The sequence below is a fragment of the Lytechinus pictus genome, chromosome 17 (assembly GCF_037042905.1).
Source record: "Lytechinus pictus isolate F3 Inbred chromosome 17, Lp3.0, whole genome shotgun sequence".
Classification (NCBI taxonomy): Eukaryota; Metazoa; Echinodermata; class Echinoidea; order Temnopleuroida; family Toxopneustidae; genus Lytechinus; species Lytechinus pictus.
In genome coordinates this window covers 27,282,468-27,306,292 of record NC_087261.1, presented here as the reverse complement: position 1 = coordinate 27,306,292, position 23,825 = coordinate 27,282,468, and the positions used below count along the sequence as shown (strand labels likewise).

At 36.7% G+C, this 23,825-nt stretch overlaps 2 protein-coding genes across 2 annotated transcripts; both read left to right on the top strand.

The window, feature by feature from the left end:
* Nucleotides 1-676: 676 nt before the first annotated feature.
* LOC135157268 (uncharacterized) lies at nt 677-3,981 on the top strand. Its single transcript, XM_064112289.1, has 3 exons — nt 677-1,130; nt 1,423-3,434; nt 3,868-3,981. Exons 2-3 carry the CDS (start codon nt 2,271-2,273, stop codon nt 3,979-3,981), a joined length of 1,278 nt encoding a protein of 425 aa, XP_063968359.1. The 5' UTR covers nt 677-1,130; nt 1,423-2,270.
* A 3,309-nt stretch (nt 3,982-7,290) lies between these two features.
* LOC129280700 (uncharacterized) lies at nt 7,291-21,773 on the top strand. The gene is made up of 7 exons (XM_064112290.1): nt 7,291-7,473; nt 7,766-7,908; nt 9,799-10,020; nt 13,338-13,634; nt 15,704-15,856; nt 17,600-17,681; nt 18,961-21,773. The coding sequence occupies exons 3-7, from the start codon at nt 9,804-9,806 to the stop codon at nt 19,223-19,225; spliced, it is 1,014 nt and encodes a 337-aa protein (XP_063968360.1). The 5' UTR covers nt 7,291-7,473; nt 7,766-7,908; nt 9,799-9,803; the 3' UTR covers nt 19,226-21,773.
* Nucleotides 21,774-23,825: the final 2,052 nt, after the last annotated feature.

Genomic DNA, 23,825 nt, shown 5'->3' with positions numbered 1-23,825 from the left:
CAGCGGGGGACAGCCCCCCCCACCCCTCAGAAATTCTTAAACCCAATTTTGTTTACTGATTTTTTTTAAACAAAAGTCACCGAAAGTATGCAGAAGTCCTTTTATTTTACTTTACAAAATGCAAAAGCGCCCAAATGACAAGTTCGGTCGCTTCGCTCCTTCCCTTTCGATTTTCTCCCCCCAAAAGTTTATGCGTCCCGGGTTTCCCCGGCAAAAAAAGCATTCTGCATACGGCAATGACTGCGTTCGATAGCAACTCTCTCTGCATAGCGCCCCTATAAGAGATCTCGAAAAAGTCTAGCGAAGTGCTAAAGGGCACACACCACCAACTACTTCCCCATGGACTCATGTGTTTAAAATGAGATTTGAAAAAAAAATCTCAAAAAATCTCAAAAATCTCAAAAAAATTGAAAAATAAAATCTCAAAAAATCTCAAAAATCTCAAAAATAAGTGTTAAAAAACACCATCCAAATCTTAATCACTTCGTAGTTCATCCAATATCCGTCAAACGCTGAAAAATATGAAAAGGGGGTTTTTGGGGCATTTTTTCGCGCTACAGGGGCTCAAACCCAGACTACATGCATACTTGGTTGCAGTCACAGTCCTCGCAGGTTTTCTCGGGGAACTAATTAAGTATAAGGCGGTGCTGCACTGTCACGTTGAAAATGCAATATCTTTGATTTAAATGACTCAAATCTATTAATTACTTTTACAAAAAGGTGTAAGTTGAATCAAAGTGAGCGAGAGAGAGAGAGAGAGAGAGAGAGAAAGTTTTCTATTGAGTGTGCCATTGATGGTGAGGAGTTATTCAGCTGTGCAAGACATAAATGTCTTGGCCTAGCATTGTGTCTTTTGAATAGGAGGCATAGCAATACACCTAATTGGGTGTTATACATTGTATGTGGATTGCTAGTGTACAGAGAGTGGACACACCCCAACTTGAACGCCGTGAGGAAAGGAGAGTTGGTTCTGGCTGCTCTGAAAACGCAGTTGAAGATAATTTGTCTTTTTTGAACTTGCTAATATTATGCAAGAACTACTAATTTTTCTAAACCAAAGGCAGAAGAGTTAGCCTGTTACATCAGTGTAAACTTAACAATTTTTCAAGCCTGTGAAACTCAAGCCATCGGTAAGCAAATGAAACTTTTGTAATTCAGCTACTATAATTAAGTTAGTTTCAAATGCTTTAAAGACATGGCTGAACTTGTGTTAAACTAGGATAAAATATTGTATTTGATTTGTAACAATTCAAACTTGAAATTTATTAAAATGAGCAAATGCTTCGTTTTGTTAAAGACAATTAAGGCATGTAAGTAATTGTTAACTGAATATGAAGTTATGTATGTCAATTATATTCTCCACATGTATAAAATAAATGAATGCATACTAGAGAATATGTTATGTGCATTCTCAAAATGTAGATGGCACGTGATGTTGGGACTTAGGACGAAATACATAATCTGGATAACTGAGTTGGCGGTTAGAACTACATCGAAGTCAAGTCATCCGCACGGCAGTTCCAAACCTTCGATTTAAAGGCAGACTGTCATCAATCGTTGAACCGGTGAGCTGTATAAAAGCCAGATAATGCTTGAAATGAAACTGTTATACAGAGAAAAGATGTCAGTTGAAGAAAACCTGAACTGAGACGTTATAACTCTTTGATTGTCAGTTAAGACAATGTTTTTATTTTTATTTTTTCGTCGATGCTTTCATTGTTGAAGGGCGAGTGGCCCAGGCCAGAAGGCCTATATATTCGAGTTCGTGCACTGAACAAATTGTAGAAGTTGATTGTAGAAGTTGATTGTAGAAGTTGATTGTAGAAGGTGATTGTAGAAGTTGATTGTAGAAGTTGATTGTATGAGTTAAAACTCGACACAGTTCTGGTGTCCGTTTCAACTCGTTTATTGACCGGTATAGAGAACTTATGATATTCGAATTGAGAGTTGACTAACAGTATAGGATGGTATGAGAAATATTACATACTAAAGTGACATCTAAACATACAAAAATTATATGCCAAGTGGTGAAGGATAGATAGGCTAATTCAGGGCCTAATCCCATCATTGTTGGAGTGAGGTATATGTATGGATAGTGAGACATTATATTCACTTAATGCTAATTGTGCTAAATAAACGCTGATGATTGTTCTTTATGCTAAATGGCATGTGTTAAATCTCTATCATTTAAGTCTCCATGTGACATTTCTGGGGGCTTTGTCCGGGAGACATAAATGCCATTTATAGTCACATGGTTTTAGATTCTTACAATGTTTTCAAATAGATGTAGGGACCTCTCGCAAATTTTCATTTTGATAACTTTAACCTATGTAAAGTCAGAGAGCGTATATAATAGGTGTAACATGGATTTGAGTAAGTTGATTGAAGTAGGGGAAAAGTTTGGATTGGGTGGAAACGAATTAAAGTCATTTGTGACGGCGGAACAGAAAAGAGCAAGAGATGAGAGAGCAGAGCAGCTCGAATTGAAAAGGAGAGAAAAGGAAGTGGCAGAGATACAGCTAGAGATTGAACGCGAAAAGCGCAATGCCCGCGAAAGTAATGGTTCTGAAATGAACCTTTCACAGGTTGTAGCTAACAAAGCGAAAGCGCCGAAACTGCCTACTTTCTATGAAGAGAGAGATGACATTGATTCTTACCTCCAAAGGTTTGAAAGATATGCCAAAAGTCAAAATTGGCCTGAAACTGACTGGGCCATAAATCTGAGTACTTTGCTTACAGGTAGTGCGTTAGAGGTATTTACTCAGTTGTCGTGTGATGATGGAAATAACTTCAAAATATTGAAGAATGCCCTTTTGAAAAGATTTCACTTAACTGAAGATGGATTTAGATCAAAATTTGCTACAGGAAAACCGCACACAGGAGAGACGGGACATCAATATGCTACCCGAATGGAAAACTACCTTGATAGGTGGATCGAACTTGCAGGTATCAAATTGACATTTCAGGATCTCAAGGACCTAATTCTTAGAGGTCAATACATCGAAGGCTGTCATCGAGATCTTGTAATTTTCCTGAAGGAACGCCAACCAACAACCATGCAACAGACGGTAACCCTGGTAGATCACTACCTTGATGCAAGGGGTGGGTATTTTAAAACACAGGTTCCTCCTAGACAGCCAATGCAGCCTGGTACGTCAAAGAGAAACGAAGGTAAGCCTCTTTCATCCCAAGCTAAATCTTTCCAAGAAAATAACAAACAAAAAACTTGCTTTAATTGTCGCCAAATAGGTCATCTTGCAAGGAATTGTCCAGCTAGTGCCCCCAAGCAGCCCCTTTGTTACCTTTGTCGTAAAACAGGCCACTACGCTAAGGACTGCCGTTTTACTTCTACAAAAGCAGCAGGGCTGATGACAGCAGAAGAGACAACCATACCAGGGGCTAATCACCGAGAATGGACACCTCATGACTCAGAGGTAAGTACTCAAGGATCGTATACTTGCAAATGTATTGATGGCATGATGATTCAAATGCCCAACTCTGAAACCAGTGAGGAAATACGTACAGATCACGTGAAACTCGATTGCGGTCACACATTTCCTATACTTAGTGCAGCTTGTACTAGCAAGAGTTTTATCATGAGTAAAATGCCAGTTTCACAGGGCTTTGTTGGGACTAATAAGGCATCGGTCCTTAGGGATAGCGGGTGTAGTGGTGTTGTGGTAAAACAAAATCTCGTAAAGCCAAGTGAAATGACAGGGAGATTAATAACATGCATACTCATTGATCGTACCGTTAAGAGGTTCCCCCTTGCAATTGTTGACGTTGATACCCCTTACTTCACAGGCAGAGTTGAGGCGGTTTGCATGCAAAATCCTTTATATGATCTCATTTTGGGAAATATTACAGGTGTTCGAGCCGCAGATGACCCAGACCTATCCTGGTCGCCTAAATTCCATGGAATATGTGCCGTGGAGACAAGAGCTCAACGAAGGGACCGAGAGAAGCCATACCGGGCATTAAAGACTCCCAAGCCATTTGAGAATATTGTCACCCCACAGATGCTGAAAACCGCCCAGCAAGAGGATCCCACACTGAACCGTGCTAGAGAATTGGCAAACAGTCAAGATGAAAAGGTAACTCGCCATAATGGCACTTCATCTTTCTATTTCCACAATGACATACTGCATCGTAAATTTCATTCACCCAAAGTAGAAGAAGGTCACATTTTCACTCAAATTGTCGTCCCTAAACCATATCGTCGACAGGTCATGCAAATCGCCCATGAGGCTCTACTTGGAGGACATCAAGGTGCAAAGAAAACACTTCAAAAGGTACTTACCAATTTTTTCTGGCCTGGTATTACAACGGACATAACACGATTTTGCAGGTCATGCGATGTATGTCAAAGAACCATTTCTAAAGGTAGAGTTCCGAAAGTACCCCTTGGTAAGATGCCTCTTATTGAGGTACCATTCGAGAGGATTGCCGTAGACATCGTGGGCCCAATTCACCCGGTAACTGAACAAAAGAATAGATACATACTTACCGTCATTGATTATGCCACCAGGTACCCAGAGGCCATCCCATTGCAAAATATTGAAGCAGAACGAGTAGCAGAGGCATTAGTGAGTATCTTTACTCGTGTAGGAATCCCGAAAGAAATGCTAACAGACCAGGGATCTCAGTTTACCTCCGAAGTCATGAAGCAAGTAAGTAAATTGTTATCGGTCAAACAATTCACAACTTCCCCGTATCACCCTGCAGCGAACGGTCTCGTTGAAAGGTTCAACGGCACACTTAAACAAATGCTTAAAAGAATGTGTGCTGAAAACCCTAATAACTGGGACCGTTATATTGAACCCCTTCTCTTTGCAGTTCGAGAAGCCCCTCAAGAGAGCATGGGATATTCCCCCTTCGAGCTCCTATATGGGAGAAAGGTCAGAGGCCCCATAGCAATACTTCGTGAATTGTGGACAGGGGAAGCTGATACAGCAGAAACAAAAACAACTTACCAATATGTTCTTGATCTAAAAAATAGATTAGATGAAACATGTCGCAATGCCCACGAAGAACTACAGAAGTCGTCAACTAGATATGAAAGGTACTACAACCGAAACGCCAAGCATCGAGAGTTTCAGGTAGGTGACCAAGTCCTTCTCTTACTCCCTACCGACAGAAATAAACTTCTATTACAATGGAAGGGCCCGTTTCTGGTAGTTGATAAAATAAGTGACACAGATTATCGCATTGATCTCAGCGGGAAATCAAAGATTTTTCACATCAACCTCTTAAAGAAATACTATCCCCGAGAAGAGGTAAGTGCCCTCAGTAACGAAGACACAGTCAATACCTGTGCTGCTGTGATTGAGGATGAAAACCTATCTTCTGATACCACCTCAGAAAATCAGGAATACATGTCTAACACTTCTCTCCTTCAACCTTATCCTATAGGAGCTACAGAATCTGCAGAAGATGTTAAGATTAACGAAAATCTCCTTCCTTCTCAAACTAATCAAGTGAAAGCGCTTTTGACAGAATTCCAAGACATACTCACTGATATCCCTGGTTGCACTTCACTTGGCCAACACACCATTGAGTTAAAGCAACGAGAGTTGCCGAAAGGTAAACCGTACCCAATCCCACATGCCCTCAGAGACACAGTAAAGAAGGAGGTCAAAACAATGTTGTCACTCAATGTCATTGAACCCTCAAACAGTCCATATGCATCACCCATTGTGATCGTTAAAAAGCCGGATGGTACAAATAGGTTTTGTGTTGACTTTCGTAAACTGAATAAAGTAACAAAGTTTGATGCGGAACCAGTTCCTGACCAGGAAGAGCTCTTTACAAGAATCGCAAAAGGCAAGTACTTTACCAAAGTTGATCTAAGTAAAGGTTATTGGCAAATTCCTATGGAATCAGAGTCTAAATCCCTTACTGCTTTCATAACACCAGACGGTCTCTTCCAGTTCAGGGTAATGCCCTTTGGATTGGTTAATGCCCCTGCCTCATTTAGTCGCATCATGAGAAAACTCCTTGATGGTTTAGAAGGTGCGCTAAACTATATAGATGACATCCTCGTCTATTCAACGTCTTGGCAACAACATCTGGAAACTCTCACTGAGTTGTTGACGAGGATTAGAGCCGCCAAGTTGACTGCCAGGCCAAGTAAGTGTTATTTTGGTCATGAAAGTGTGGAGTTTCTTGGACATGTGATTGGACATGGACAAGTTGCACCCCGACCTGAGAAAGTAACGGCCATACAAGAGGTGAAACAGCCAAAGACTAAGAAACAACTTAGATCCTTTCTTGGTATGATGAATTACTATCGGAAATTCATTCCTAATTATGCTGCTATTGCTGTTCCCCTTACAGATAAGACCAAGAAGCTGGAACCAAATATCATCAATTGGGAGACAAGTCAAGAGAATGCCTTCCACGCACTGAAGTCCAAATTGGCCAACCCTCCCATATTACATCTTCCAGATTTGAGTAAGAATTTTATTCTCAGAACAGATGCCTCAGATTCTGGATTGGGTGCAGTTCTTCTACAGACAGAGGAAAATGAGAAGTTCCCAGTAGCTTATGCAAGTCGTAAGTTGCTCCCAAGAGAGAGAGCATATTCTGTTATAGAACGGGAATGTTTAGGAATCGTATGGGCCATTAAAAAATTTGAAACCTACCTGTATGGCAAAGAATTCGTACTCGAAACAGATCACCACCCTCTAGCTTATATGCAAAGCGCAAAAGTGGCGAATGGCAGAATCATGCGCTGGGCACTTGCGCTACAACCATACCGTTTTCGCATTGAAGCAATCAAAGGCGTCGAAAACGTTGGAGCTGATTTTTTGAGCCGCGCAGAGTAAAAGAAAAGAAAAGTGAAAAAGTGAGAAAAATTAGCAAATAAAATTAATTGCTGTGAACGAGGTTAATATATATATATATTTATTTATATTTTTTTTTTACAACCAGAAAACAAATTGAGTCAGAAATTTACTTTCAAGAGATATGCATTTTCTTGGAAGGGGAGTGAAATGTCACGTTGAAAATGCAATATCTTTGATTTAAATGACTCAAATCTATTAATTACTTTTACAAAAAGGTGTAAGTTGAATCAAAGTGAGCGAGAGAGAGAGAGAGAGAGAGAGAGAAAGTTTTCTATTGAGTGTGCCATTGATGGTGAGGAGTTATTCAGCTGTGCAAGACATAAATGTCTTGGCCTAGCATTGTGTCTTTTGAATAGGAGGCATAGCAATACACCTAATTGGGTGTTATACATTGTATGTGGATTGCTAGTGTACAGAGAGTGGACACACCCCAACTTGAACGCCGTGAGGAAAGGAGAGTTGGTTCTGGCTGCTCTGAAAACGCAGTTGAAGATAATTTGTCTTTTTTGAACTTGCTAATATTATGCAAGAACTACTAATTTTTCTAAACCAAAGGCAGAAGAGTTAGCCTGTTACATCAGTGTAAACTTAACAATTTTTCAAGCCTGTGAAACTCAAGCCATCGGTAAGCAAATGAAACTTTTGTAATTCAGCTACTATAATTAAGTTAGTTTCAAATGCTTTAAAGACATGGCTGAACTTGTGTTAAACTAGGATAAAATATTGTATTTGATTTGTAACAATTCAAACTTGAAATTTATTAAAATGAGCAAATGCTTCGTTTTGTTAAAGACAATTAAGGCATGTAAGTAATTGTTAACTGAATATGAAGTTATGTATGTCAATTATATTCTCCACATGTATAAAATAAATGAATGCATACTAGAGAATATGTTATGTGCATTCTCAAAATGTAGATGGCACGTGATGTTGGGACTTAGGACGAAATACATAATCTGGATAACTGAGTTGGCGGTTAGAACTACATCGAAGTCAAGTCATCCGCACGGCAGTTCCAAACCTTCGATTTAAAGGCAGACTGTCATCAATCGTTGAACCGGTGAGCTGTATAAAAGCCAGATAATGCTTGAAATGAAACTGTTATACAGAGAAAAGATGTCAGTTGAAGAAAACCTGAACTGAGACGTTATAACTCTTTGATTGTCAGTTAAGACAATGTTTTTATTTTTATTTTTTCGTCGATGCTTTCATTGTTGAAGGGCGAGTGGCCCAGGCCAGAAGGCCTATATATTCGAGTTCGTGCACTGAACAAATTGTAGAAGTTGATTGTAGAAGTTGATTGTAGAAGTTGATTGTAGAAGGTGATTGTAGAAGTTGATTGTAGAAGTTGATTGTATGAGTTAAAACTCGACACAGTTCTGGTGTCCGTTTCAACTCGTTTATTGACCGGTATAGAGAACTTATGATATTCGAATTGAGAGTTGACTAACAGTATAGGATGGTATGAGAAATATTACATACTAAAGTGACATCTAAACATACAAAAATTATATGCCAAGTGGTGAAGGATAGATAGGCTAATTCAGGGCCTAATCCCATCATTGTTGGAGTGAGGTATATGTATGGATAGTGAGACATTATATTCACTTAATGCTAATTGTGCTAAATAAACGCTGATGATTGTTCTTTATGCTAAATGGCATGTGTTAAATCTCTATCATTTAAGTCTCCATGTGACATGCACCATCCCGAGTTTGCTCAATCTCGAGATTTTAGCCCGAGATATTTTGCAAATAAACCCGAGTTGACCTGGGATTGCAATCTCGAGATTAATCCTACGAACTAGCGCGATAATTGCGTCTCCACTGCAAACTATCTCGAGATTTTTCAGATCGGGATAATTTGCCGGATCAGAAATAGCGCGCTAATTTGAAAACTCGGGATGGTGCAGACGGCCCTTAAAATCTAGCTTTGACAAATTACTGCTCTTTCATGGGACTGAAGAGATCCAGTAGTAATCCCTCTCTATGCCCGTATGAAAAAAAAATGCAGATATGCACCGTTGATTTTTATATGAATATTTTTCTAACCATTACGTCATTTTAGGTACGGGTCTAAAAGAGAATTGGTGGTGTGCGTCCCTAAACCCAGTTACGACACATAGGTCTTCGTTACATGAAGTAACAATCCGTTCAAGGCACATGAATGCAAAGATCGTGATAAAACGGGGACACGTATAGTAGGACAAGTATCTCACATTTATGTCCACTTAGATAATGTGTAGATAGGTAATTGCCAGGGTTGTGACATTTCACTGCCAGATCTGCAGCTGGAACTCACTGCCAACATCACCAACAGGCATGCGGCACACGTACAGCATTGGCAGGTGACATGTGCAGGCCGACGTTAGACAAAGTTTGGTCTGAAGTGCTATGAATTAAGATAGAAAAGTGTGAATCAAAACATACATTAACTATCTGAAGTATACACACATACACACACACACACACACACATATATGTATATATGAGGCAAAGTGGTAATGCATTGTACTTAGTTCCTACTGAGTTTATTTTGAAGTCCAAATTTTCGACGTTAAACACACGTCTTCTTCAGGGATACAATAAAGCTCACAGTGAAAAGAACTGAAATAATAACATTCATGATTGTGGTATATATATATATATATATATATATATATACAGTATGGGACCAGTAGTCCTTATATAGCATGGGGCAACCACTTTGCAATCTTGAACCAAGAATAGTCCACGCTTGAAGATCTGGAGAGGAATTGTGTAATGCTTTGTCCGAAAAGTTTGCTTCAGATTCAATGACAGACACCATGGCTTCCCATCCAATCAAAATCAAGCATAGTCTTTAGAATTTTTTTTTGAAAACTCTCTCCTGGTATGGTAATACATGCAATAACAAAAATATATGTTTTACACTCCCTTGAACTTCGAACAAAATACTCTCTCTCATACAGATGTGATGTTGCTGGAAGGAGAGAAACCGAACGAGGGGCGAGTAGAATTTTTACGATCCGATTCGACCACGTGGGAACCAATATGCGAACATGGACTGGGGCATGAAGAGGCATCAGTTATTTGCCGGCAGCTCGGATACCCTGGAGTCAATCACATCATCCCGCACTGGCCTCTTGAATCAAGCGTTGATCTCGCAGAATACAGATTATATTGTACGGGAGGTAATGAACGACTTCGCAGGCCCTATTCAAATTTTCACTCACTTTTTTACTGATTCTTCTGAATACCCCCCCTCCAAAAAAAAAAATTATGATTGTGTCTCTCTCATGCAGTCAGACACGGAAATGCGCGACTTTTTCCCTACCCTCTTCCGGCTCCATATGACAATTTTTAACCATATTAACTACCATAACTCTCGAGTACAATATTTACACTCAATGTGATTTTTTCAAGTAGTACATCCCGCCTTGCATAAGGCTGAATCCAATAATTCAAGTGTTGGGTCGACCCATTTAACATGTTTAAAGTGGTAAATGAGTTAGAAAAGGTTGTCACTCTTCCAATCTTTCAAGAATTGTTGATTTAACATCCCATTTTCAGTGTGAATATATGGATCAGTATTCTAAAGAAACAAAACTTCATTAACATTATTAAAATAAATCTTCTATCGTGATTGCATGTTGAACTACATTAATGATTTAGAGTACGGTAGTAGGGAAGAGGCTAACATGACTCATTTAGTTTGTATATATATATAGCAAAAATCTCTTACAATACATTAACCTTGTTCGAAAACAATATGATACCTCGTGGTGCTGCGAGAGTTGATATGGTGTATTACCAACAATACACATGCTGACATACGCCTTGACGTTTAACAAAACAAGCATGACTATGACCTATCCAGAATACTTCAACATATTGCACTTGCACGGACTTTCTATTCGTTATTTACCACAGATGAAGAAAATCTGGCAAATTGTTCACTTACTCACCTTCCATACTGCTTTGGAGAAGCCGGAGGGGTGGTCTGTATAACGGTAAGATAAAACAGTTCATAATTCAAGTTGTCGTGGGCCCGTGTTCTGAACTTTGGTTTAATCTAAAATCTGGTCCAAAATTGTTGTTTTCCTACTTTATATTGGATGTAAACAAGGGTTACATGACATTTGCTCCGGAGACAATTGAAGAGCTCACTTGCAAAAGGGATTAGGTCCATTTTTCATCAAATTTGATTTTTTTAAAATGTCTTAATGTATAGATTTTAAGCAGCTCTATAAGATGATACCAAAGAAAAGTTGAAATTCCTATTCAAAAGTGAACTAAAATGGAAAAGAAAAATCCACTTTTTTTTTCAAAAGGGGTTAGGTCCATTTCAGTTTAGTTGCAAAAGGGGTTAGGTCCACACATAACTTTTTTGGAAAAGAATATCTTAAAAAATATGAAGACAGGTAGATTTCTCTTATACACAATTTTATGTTCTCATGGTAGGGTATCATGAAAATTCAGTTTCGAATAAGAATATTGCAATATGGGAGAATTAAAATAATGATTTTCTTGGAGTGGACCTAACCCCTTTTGCAACTAAACTCTTCTCTGAATAACTCATTTGTCAAAAGGGGTTAGGTCCATTTTCATGAATTTTATTGTTTTCTGTCTCTAAACCTCTAAATTTTTAGTCACTCTGATGATACCAAAGACAATTTGAAATTCAAATGAAAACGTGAATAAAAGTGGCAAAGAAACATTACTTTTTTAATCAAAAGAGATTGGATTCATTTCAGTTTAGTTGCAAAAGGGGCTAGGTCCACAATGATAATTTTTTTAAAAATATGTAGAAAAAAATTGAAGACAGGTAGATTTATTTTATACCCAAGTTTATGTTCACATGATAGGGTAGTACATCATGACAAATTAGTTCTTCATAAGAATATTGCAATAAGTGAGAATAAAAAACATGTTTTTTCTCGGAATGGTCCAAAGTGGACCTAACCCCTTTTGCAAATGAACTCTTCAATTGCCCCGATGGAAAATCTGCACATTAAGCATGTTAAGCAAAAACCCTGAAATCTACTCTCCAAAACTAAATAAACCCTAATCACAGTCTTTACATTATGCTGACCCTAAAACTCTACTGATCACAATCCTTACTCTAATTTTATGCTTTCTGAGATATTAAGACAGGAGAAAATTTCGTGTCACCGTAAACAAGTCTTGTTTAATGTATAAGCCAATTTGACACCCGAATCATTCATATCTACCTCAGAATAATATATTTTCCCCATCATAAAAGCATAAGGGAAAAACAAATTAAACAAAAGAAACATGCACTGCAAACAAAATTTCAACATTTTTTGGCTTTCCATAATCATGATAATTGTAGAGCATAGTGAGACCATTTTTAAACAAGACTTCAGAATACGAGAAACCGATGAGTTTATTTTATTTTAATCAATCAAAACGCGTGAAATAAGAGTTTAAATTTGAACCCTAGTGGTTGGTACAATAGCAGCACCATTAGGGGTGCTAATGCATGTAATAAGTGTAATTATGATCATCTGTGCACCCTTAAGGACGAAGTCGACGACATTAAGCAACTTGATATGGTGCAAAGATGGACCATGGAATAAAGGTGCAAATTTAGATCTTTCTTCACTTCAAGTATTATATACCTTAAAACATGTAAAAGGTAAAAAAACAATCTGTAATGTTGCAAACGAGTATTTCCTCGTGGAAATGATAATAAAAAACGTGAATTTTGCTCCTCTTTCCTCTTTGGGTACAAGATTACACCAGAAGGTGCTACCAGTGTTTTATTTATGCTGCAATTTGTTCATGGCGTTAAAATGAAAAAAAAAATGAGGGGGGATTCTAAAGGTATGAGGTATTCCCATTAATGCAAATACAAGTAACGTCCCTAAGAAATATATAGCCGAGATCGGGGGCGGCAAGGGGGTGTTTTAATGGGTGGAGGCAGACGATCTAAATGTGACTTTATATATATATATTTTCTGAATGTGGCAAGGGTAATAAACAAGACTCAATACTTTATTGATATACGCTTCTCCCTTCTTTCCTCCATATTATCCTCTCTTTTTTTCTTCCCCCTCTATTGCAATAGTTGACGGGGATGAGGGGAGGGGGGATGGGGTCGTCCCGTATCCGGCACCGCTTCTGACAGTCTGACTTCACTGACGTATCCATCATTGACATGTTGGATGTGGTACTGCTTTTTTTTTCCTTTAGGTGCATAATTGGAACCGTTCGAACTTAAAATTTTGAAAGAAAGGGAAGATCCTTCGTGGAGAAAACATTGTCATGATATAGGACATCATGATAAAATTATTGTAAAATGATTGGCACCCCTATATTAAGAATAAGCATTATAAAAAACAAGTCCCAATTCGTTTTTGTTTGTTTTAAGTATAATTGTAATTATAAAACATGTTAACCATCTGATTGTGTTTTTGTAGTTGTTGCTGGGTTAATGGTTTTGTTTTCTCTCTTTTATTTGTTTTCTATTTTCTATCATGTCTAGATAATGACTACATAGGATGTTATCCTTTACCTTCGGCTGCGTTCGAAGAGATCCAAACCCAATGCGGCTGTGGGCTCCAGAATAGCGATGATTTGACAATAATCAACTGTGAAACCTTCTGCGATCGCGCAAATGGAGGCTTTGCTGGGATCTACCGAGGAAATTTATGCCTATGTGGAAGTAGCTCGTCACCCATAAGTCAGTCCGAAAGAGTAGATGATCGGTTATGCTCCTACCCATGTACTGGGAGAACTATTGAAAAATGCGGGGGATACTCTCACGTTGCACTTTTCAAGAGTAAGTAACGACTCGAGAACACTTGTTTCTTAGTCTGAATATAATAATAATAATAATAATAATAATATCAAAATAATAATAATGATAACGTCATATTTTACCGAGGGTAGCCACTTCAGTTCCGAAAACTGTTCTTCCGGCGGGTCCTACTTAACATGATAGTGTTATTATTACCCCGGCTTTAGCACGACTACCTTGATCGGGCGCTCGAGCATTCGAGGAATTTCTTCCTACCGGGTACCCATGCCATTCACATCACCTGGGTCGAGTGCAGCACAGTGTGGGTAAACCTCTTGCTGGAAGAAAACACGCCATGGCTTGGAATCGAACCCACGCCCCTCAGATTAAAAGACGTCCCCTTCTTAATATTAGCTAACCTATCACTATCAAAATGGCGATAGATGGACAGGAACATTTATTTCTTTCAAACGTCGGAAGGGATTTAGAATGTTCTCTAACAAACCAAAAGGATAGGGGTTTGTTGGGGTTTTCAGACGTATTTTTATGGCACCACTTACAACAACAAGATACATGTACCTATAGATTACCCCAGTCTCAGCCGACAGGATATATTGAATCTTTTACATGAAATTAATGAGAACCACTCTTTATTTATGTATACTCTGAATCCTAAACGACATGTCCGGAATATTCAAGAAGACGTCCTAGATCAAAGATATGTTTATAACCATAAAGTGATTTATCTATGATTAATCGATTTGGCGCATTAAAAATTACCTATATTATTATTATTATTATGATTAATATTTGGTGATAATGACTGGCTAACAAAGAAGAAAAAGGAATATCGTGCATTCTCACTGTTCTAGATCTTTTTCAGAGCCTGCAGACAAAAATGATGGGTCCAAAACACAAGGTAATACCTTGTAGAAAGGAGTCGAATAATCAGACCATATAACTTATGTGGGCGCGTCGTGGTCTAGTGGTTCTGGCTCTCGCCTTTCAAACAGAGGGTCGTGGGTTCGAATCCTAGCCGTGGCGTGTTTTCCTTCAGCAAGAAATCTATCCACAATGTGCTGCACTCGACCCAGGTGAGGTAAATGGGTACCGGTAGGAAGTAATTTCTCAAAAAGCTGTGCGCACGAGAATCGGTAGACCCCCGGTAGACTAGCTTATTCGGGGTAATGTAGGAGCGCCTTGAGCACCTAGCAAGGTGGATATACGTGCGCTAGACAAATCCTTTAATATCATTTTATTATTTAAATTATTAGGAAAAGGTAATATTATTTGGAATATTAAGAGGAATTTTAAAGGCCTCGTATACACATCGTTATTACCGTGAATAATATGATCAAGTTAATGCAACCGACTCCATGACGTCCAATGGTAGGTAATTAAAGGGATGGTACAGGCTGGAGATATTTATATCTCAATAAACATGATTAATAGAGTAAGATTTACAGAGCAAAATGCTGATAATTTGATCAAAATTGGAAAGCAAATAACGAAGTTATTGAATTTTAAAGATTTGCATTAATCCGATGAAACAGTTCTAGCCATATCTTCATGAATATTCATTAGGTGGGCTGATGATGCCATATCCCCACTTTTTCTTTTGTCTTTTATTATATGAAATTAGATTTATTCCAAAAATTTCTACAAAGAACTAAAACAATTAAATTGACCACTGATTAAATGCATTATTTATTTATTTCCGCAACTTATTTCATCATAATGGAGACACATCATTTACAAATGTATGAAAAAAATGAAACAATCATGATTTCATGTAATAACATAAGAAAAGGAAAGTGGGGATATGACATCATCTAAGTCCAACTAAGGAATATTCATGACGATGTGCATAATAATGTTTTCACAAAATATTACTAAACTTTAAAATTCAATAACTTCGTTATTTGTTATCCGATTTTGATGAAATTTTTAGCATTTTGCTATGTGAATTCTACTACATTTACTTAGATATTAATATTTTGAGCCCGGACCATCCCTTAAAGAAATATTTGCTTTGGTCAGTCTGGAATCGGACTCTCCAGTGAAAATGTGTCATAAGTCGTTCCTCGTCTCCATGTTAATGTATTCGATAGGGCTTGGTACCGCGGATTCGGAAGTTAGTGGTTCCACTGCTCCTCCGAGAGAGCTCGTCACAACGAACGGTCAATCCACATTTTCTTCTGGAGCTATTAATCTGTCGGGAAACTGTACCTGCACCCCGCAGACAGGATCATGGGCTTCTGAAGGTAAGACTGAATTGGTCCCTCGAAAATAATATCAAAAGCCAAAATAGCAAAATAAATAATAATAATTATTTAGAACACAAGCATGTTGTACTACCCATAATATTTATATAATGTACAAGGCCAGTTCCCAAGCAAAATCGGGCAATTCCCCAAAATGTATATTGGCTCTATTTCAAATCTAGATCAATTTTTAAAATCAAAATTCATATGGAAGTTCATAAAGTCAAAGGGTGATCATATTAATCTTTAAAAAATATTACGCATCTCCTTATTTAGGAGAATAGGAACCATACCAAAAATATATACATGGGACTACATTTACATATATATATATAAACTATTGTCTGTTTTTGTAAAACTTTCAGTTGGATAATCTGAAGGTCATCATTTAACATGATATCATAAGAAAATGTTCAAACATAAGTTGCGGAAATGGTATAAAAAAAGTCAAATTTTTGGTGCCAGACGAAGTGTAATGCGACTGACGGGAGTTTTTGTAGATCCACATAAAAAACTCGAAGTTGCTTCCCAAATTCGAATGTCTTATTTGGGATTACTATAATAAAGTAATGTTTTGCAGGTATTGAATTCTTAAAAGTGTCTTGATTTGAAAGAAGAATTAGAACGTAATCAAGCTTTATTTCTATGTTCTTTTTTGGTTATGCGACTGACTGATTTTTGGGACGTCATGGCGTCCAGTAGATATAGCATACAACATTTCTGTATGTAATGTTTTAAAGCCTCGGATGTCAAGATGAATTGACAGTGTAAACATGGAGCTATTAATATCTCCATGGTATGAGCTTGACAGAAAGACTCACCCCTGTAAAACAATAGGTCCATGGTAAAACTGACAGCACCAAGTATTAGAAAAGACACGTAAAAGTGTAATGCGCCTGACTGTCACAGTGGAATCGCTCATATAATATACAGTAAGCGTGGAGGTGGGTGCGTGAATGTGTGTGGAAAGGGGCGTGAGAGTATCGAAATATTAAGTCTCGTCAAAATAAATATAAAAAGTCTTCTTCTCCCTTCACAAAGATTAGAGTTGGATTCAATTAAGTCATTAACTCGATAAGTGATAGGCCTACATAAAAGAATTATAGGATCGAATCGCAATATTCCACGAATTCTGGCGAATGAAATGTCTTGTTTTTTGTTCGATAGGAATGCAACAGTTTAATTCAGCAATGGGCTCCGGTGCCTTCACCCCACAAGCTCGGCGTTAAGCGACACATCCCTTCCGGTTTTTTTTCTTTCTTTCTCTTTTTTGAATACGGTGACTCGAAATTCCTATTGTGCTTACGTATGCACTGCTCCTTTATCTAAAATGGACGCCGTCATGAAGAGAAACCGAATTTCATGTACACATTTTAGTCATTTCCAGACATTTTTGCTTAAATAAAAGGGGGATATTGTAATTCAGTAACTCGAATTAAATTATGAGCTCAATATATATTGTACACTCTAAAAAAATTAAGTGCTTAATTAGCACTTAATGTTCCTCTATAGTGACTACACTTTGAAAGCTGATTTTCTATTTAAAATTTGAATAACTAAATCAGCACTCGAAGTGCAGTCACTATACAAGGACATTAAGTGCTAAATTAGCATTTCATTTTTTAAGGTGTGTTTCATTGCAATCAACAAAGTAGACAAAACGAAATCGCCATCTCTCCCGGGACTAGCCCTTTTTTTTCTTAAGACTAATTGCTTCTTTTTTTTATCTTTTCCCCTTTTCAGGAGTGCAGATTTTCCTTATAGCTTTCGTCATAGCACTGATTCTGTACGGAGTGGCCATTTCTTTGTTCCACCTCCACTTCAGGTACGTCACTGGCACTACAACTTAATTATCTCATAAAAGGCGGTCATATTCGAACGAATGATTGAGAAAAAAAAAAGAAATTAGGGACATTCTATCTAAAATGTATGAAATGAGGAATGACCTGTCGAAATTTGAATTTGTCTTAAATCCTAGGGTTTGACCTGTAAAAGTGTTGAAATCAAATGTATTACCTTGTAATTCAAATCCACAAGATTTAAGTCTAGATCCAACAGTCATTATTCATTTTAAATCCTGAGCGTAGTCCTCTCGGGCGATTTCACAAGTTCCAAAATGTCATAAATGTAAAGGGGGGGGGGGGCGACATGTCCTACACTTTTTTGTGGTCTCTCATTGACAGTGCGTTATGAAAAAAACATCCGTATTAAAGATATTAGTGTAAGATAACCATCAATAATACATAGAATAAATTAGCCTATAACTTCATTTACACAGGGAAACTAGAATGTTTTTGAGAGGAAAGTACTTGTTTTGCTACTTGGTAACATAGAAATAATGTATTGAGTGGTGAATGAGTATGTTATCATTCAAGTAGGCCCTTATTACAAGACTACACAGCTCAGAATGCTGCATTATGGGTCTCACTGTCCTAAAACATTTCCCATAGACTCATGTGTTAAAATTGCACTTTAAAAAATCATTAAAAATAAGGATGAAATTCGGGGGTCGAATATTCATTACCAGTGGATAGGATATATATCTGACAATTCATATCTGACCAGAAAAGGGTCCCTCGATCGGCTCATTTTAAAAAATAAATCGGCATTTATAAAGGCATCTCCTGGGGGATCAAATTTATTACCTGCAAGAGTAAAATGTCCCTTATCCTTCCGCCAGTCAAAATATAGTTCCAAAGTGGGTGATATTTCTTCCAAATTTGGGAAAAGGAAGCTCAGTAATTACACTGCAAAAAATGAAGTGCCAATTTAGTTTGTATGGTGACTGCACTACGAGTGCTGATTTTCTAGTTTGAATTTAAACTAGAAAATCAGCACTCGTAGTGCAGTCACTTTACAAGCACTGTAAGTGCTAAATGAGCACTTCATTTTTACAGTGTATCAAAAATAGAATCAGTGGACAATCGTATTTATACACTTCGGCAATCAGCCATATCAAAATATATATTAAAAAAATGAGAATTTGACCTATGCGGCTAGCCATATGTGAGTAGTTGAGGACATGAAAGGAGGCACTATTTTAAAAGGCTGCTAGTTCGTTAGTGATAAGTCGAAACTGTTTTTTTTTTCCTGTAACACCAAAGACGCACCAATGTGTCACCTGTGACCGAAGAGGGCGGGCCAGACCCATACATGGAGCTCCAACCTAGACCAGGCATGCCAGATGATGGAAAGACGTACCAAGAGATCACTGTCACCCCTACAGCGTCGGCGAAAGGGCCAAGGGAGAGACGTCCCCCACAAGCAGACTTGATCTACGAAAACCAGACAGTGGCCAAATATGCAAACAAGATATTGAGGGAGGATGGTAATGATTACACCGAAAATCCATCGATTAAAGACGTGTAGGTACCTATAGAATGCAATCGGTATATATATATATATAAGAATGTTATGAAAGACACGATTTGGTTCGTCGATGAAAAGGATTCGATTCAATCATTGATGATAAATTCATAAGAACAAAAACACATATTATTCTATTTGGACAAACATCCACACGCCCATGAACCCACACACACACATACAGATACTTTCTTTGGCGATTATGATTATTTTATATGTGTTATTTCATAAGTCTTTTTAAAACTCAATATACTTCTATATTCATGACATGAAATTAGGGCCTATCCCCCTTTAATATGGATTTCGATATTCCCATTATGATGTTTATGTTTTATATTACTCTGCAATCAAAACGAAAATAAATCATTAAATCAACTCCAAAATCTCTATCTGAGATCACTAACTTCAAGTTTGGAGTTTGGAGAAAAGATCATTATTACATCCCTATGGTTGATTCGATGAAATTTTAAACTTTAGAGGAACTAAAAGCAATTTGAAGTGCTTGATTCGGCGAATACAGCACAAGACACCCATGTATTATTATTATTATTATAAAGTCTTACTTATCCAGGGCAGCCTCATCAGTGACGTACACTGTTCTCCCAGAGGGCCCTGCTACATTTAAACACATACAAAAGAAAAAACAATGGACAACAAAATTAGAACGATACAAACATAATAATGTTTAGCAAGTTGTGTCTTATAGCCTGGGTTAAGATCAACGGTTTCTCCAATATGATGAAATGAATGATTGCAAGGTTGCAGCCATTCTTACTGCAGATGGAATATTATTCCACAGAATTGAACCGTGTATTGAAATCCTTTTCTTTCCCTTCCTTGGTTTACACTTTTGTATTATGATCCAATAACTATCAGCATTTCTGGTACGGTATGAGTGGGTGTTTGATAATTGGATGAACACATCTGAAATATATTGTGGGCAACCATTTAGGGCATTGTAAACAAGTTTGATTATTTGGATCTCAGAAGATGCAGTCGATATTATTGTTACCATGGCCATGCATTCATTTTCCTAAAAAAACCAATTTGAGCATATTGCGAATATTTACAATATTCTCCACCGCATCCACGACAGTCCTGTATACAGGCATCACATAGACCGGAGTACACAGTATATACGAAGAAAATCCTTTCTTTTAAGAAATATTTACTTCCTCATTACATTGCCCAACAAAATACATATTTTCTCTCAATCTCAACGAAGGCACGCTTTTGTTAATTTGATTTCTTGTTCAAATATTATTAATGGCTGAACGACTAATATCCTTTGTGTGAGACGGTGAATAATCATATCTGATTGATACACGTTTTATTAGAAACGCAATTACACACACACAAGGTGAATTCATTCATGTTTACTGAAGTATGCGATGAGCTAGTCTTTGCTACGGAAGTTATTGCCGTATTTTCTGGTTGTCGATAATCCGACGACTTGATACATTTGATTTTTCAATACATAACAAATGACTGAAACGATTCAAAGGAAGTCATTTGTGTGAAATAGTGAGATCATTAATTTGCACACTTATTGACGTATGCGATGAGGTAGTGTTTCTATAAAAAATTATAATAATAATAATATAGGGTATTTATATTGCGCACATATCTACCTTGTTAGGTGCTCAAGGCGCTCCTATATTACCCGGCTAAGCTAGGCGTTCATAGCGCACACAGCTTTATATGTGTTATATGTGTCTTGTTGATTCAAAGACTCTTTTGTTATTGGATTTTTTTAACTAATTAAAAGTTATTATTTTGTTATTGATTTGTTATTGTTTTGTTTATTGATTCATAATACTAATACATAATAATAATTTATTGATACATAATAATAATTTATTGATACATAATGGTAATTTTGTTTATTCGATTTCGTGATTCCATAATGAAATGACTGTATTCATTCAAAGTATGTAATGGTGAGTTCATTCAATTAATATTTGACCAAATTGTATTTTCTTGGATCGAAATTAGTTCAAATAAAAATAAAATTAAATAAAGTCTAATGTGCACTGTTACTAAGTATGCGATGAACTATAGTCTTTGATAAAGGAATCATTTATTGTTTTATTGATTCATAACAAAAACTAATTAAATTTGACTGTTTTTATGCATGATAACTTTTTTTTAATTATTTTTTATTAATGCATTTTATAGAACATATCAAAATGACTGGAACAATTTAAAGAAAAACTTATGCTCGAAATCGTGATTTCGTTTATTTAATTGACTTGAATACTTTAATGAACTATGCGATGAGCTATTCTTTGATTAAAACACACCGTATTTTCTACTGATTCATAAGACTCTTGTTAATTTGATTTATTGTATACAGAAAAAAGACTCAAGCCATTCAAGCTACTTTTCGTGTGTGTTTTAAGGAATTGTGAATTATTGACTCTTTTGATTTGTACAGTTACTGTATCATGCGATGAGGTAGTCTTAGGTAAAGATGCTATCATTTTGTTACTGATTCAAATGGCATTGTTGTCTTTCTTTACGTAATAAAATAAAACCATGGAAAGGAAAACTTTTGTGTGAGATGGTTAGTTCATTCATTTAACTTAAAAACTTACTTAAGTGTGCTGCAGCTGCTATGAGGTATTTTTTTGTCAAATACGTTATTATATTGAATGATAAGACTTTTGTTTTTTCATTTTTAATACAGTTACTGAAGTATACGATGGGATAGTCTTTGAAAAAAAATTCCTATATTCGCTGTAATCATTGGTCAATGTATTCCATTGATATCCGTGATATTTGTACAAATATACAAATTCAGGTTTTCAATTTTTTATGTTCATTCTAAAACTCATTTCAACTCTACAATGATAGCAAATACAACTACAAATATGCAATTTTTTGTATGGTGAGGGGAAAGGAGCATGACGTGCATGTATTTTTCATCTATCCCTTTGAAAAAAGCAAAACCAGGAGGCCATCTTATAGAGCTGTTCGTATTAAAGTTAAGAGTGACTTTAAGAACGACTGGTGATCCATTCTTGTGTAAATTATATTTACCATTAAATGCTCAATGGCGATTAGCGCGTATAAAAGGATCACCAGTCGTTCTTGAAGTCGCTCTTAACTTACGAACAGCTTTATGAAACACCCATCAGGGCCCCATCTTACAAATATTTACGATTTATTCGATCAATCTCAAATATGGAAAGCCAGTAACGTCAATATCTAATATGCATGTTTGTTCAAAATGTTTTCTAGATACTCTCATCCATTCACTGTTGTATTGAAAATTCGATGTGCTTCCCTTTGTTTACAAAAGACGTTCTGATTTCCAGATGGAAAATTATGATAATGCTGGATTTCCATATATATGATATAGTTGAGGTTGATCGTATCAATCGCAACGGGACCCTGAGCTTCTCGAGTGTGAATCCCTCAAATAAATATTAAAGTAGATTAAGTTGTGGGACCCTACCTGGTTGGTGTTTCATAAAGCTGTTCTTAAGTTAAGAGCGACTTTGAGAACGACTGGTGATCCTTTCTTACCCGCAAAACCATCGCCAATGAACGTTTTGGTGTATGTACCATTTACCTCAATAAAGGATCATCAGTCGTTCTAAAAGTCGCTCTTAACTTACGAAGAGCTTTATGAAACACCCACCTGGTACGAAACCTTTCTTTTCTTAAGAAACACCACTGCCTGTCCACGATGCTGGCTAAAGACTCGATTCGAGAACTAACGCCTCATCCACTAAATGGACGTACACTGTACAGATCGAAATGTCCCGAATGCATTGATTGCGAATTAAATGAAAAGTAATACGTTGAAAATCTAAAGAACTTAAAAAGGTACATACATTTGCCATTTTTTTTCAAATCTTACGCTAAGCTGTTGTTCATAATTATTTTTTTCAATACATGCTTACAAAGTAAAAAGATCATGCAGATTTCATCTCATGACGCACAAAAATATTCGTATCTGGCATGTTTGAATAAACTATCTATTCTCTATTTCTATTTTATCGTAATATCTATATTTTACAGAGTGACACAGAGTAGGACTGTTCTCACACATTTCATATCAATAAACACGAAAACAAAAACAAACAAAGAAAAAAGTCTGTGATTATCATCCAAATATTTAACCTTTGTTAAAGCATGGACCCTGGTTAAGGCAACGGATTTAATGATATGCTTCTGTTCATCAGCATGAATTTTCAGACCATTTGTTTGTTTTTTTCTTTGGTGGATATTCGTGGCAATTTGAATGCTATTTTCGAACGGCCCTCTATATTTTACCCCACTTGCAATATGAAAACATTATATTTTTTTTCAAAGTATGTTTCATTTAGTCGTCTCTTTGGATCAACCCGTCAATATAATAAGGATAATCTTCAGCTTGGGAAGGCTTGTAGTGTTAAAACATTTTCAAAACATGTCATAAAAATATATTTATATTTAAAACAAAGTTGGGCGTGATAGGTGATGACAAAGAAATACGAAAATGAAATGATAAGAAGTGATTAACAGTGATGCGCCATTGTAAATGCGTTATACAAGAACTGTTCATAATTATTATCATTATTATTATTTCATTATTATCATTATTATTAATATT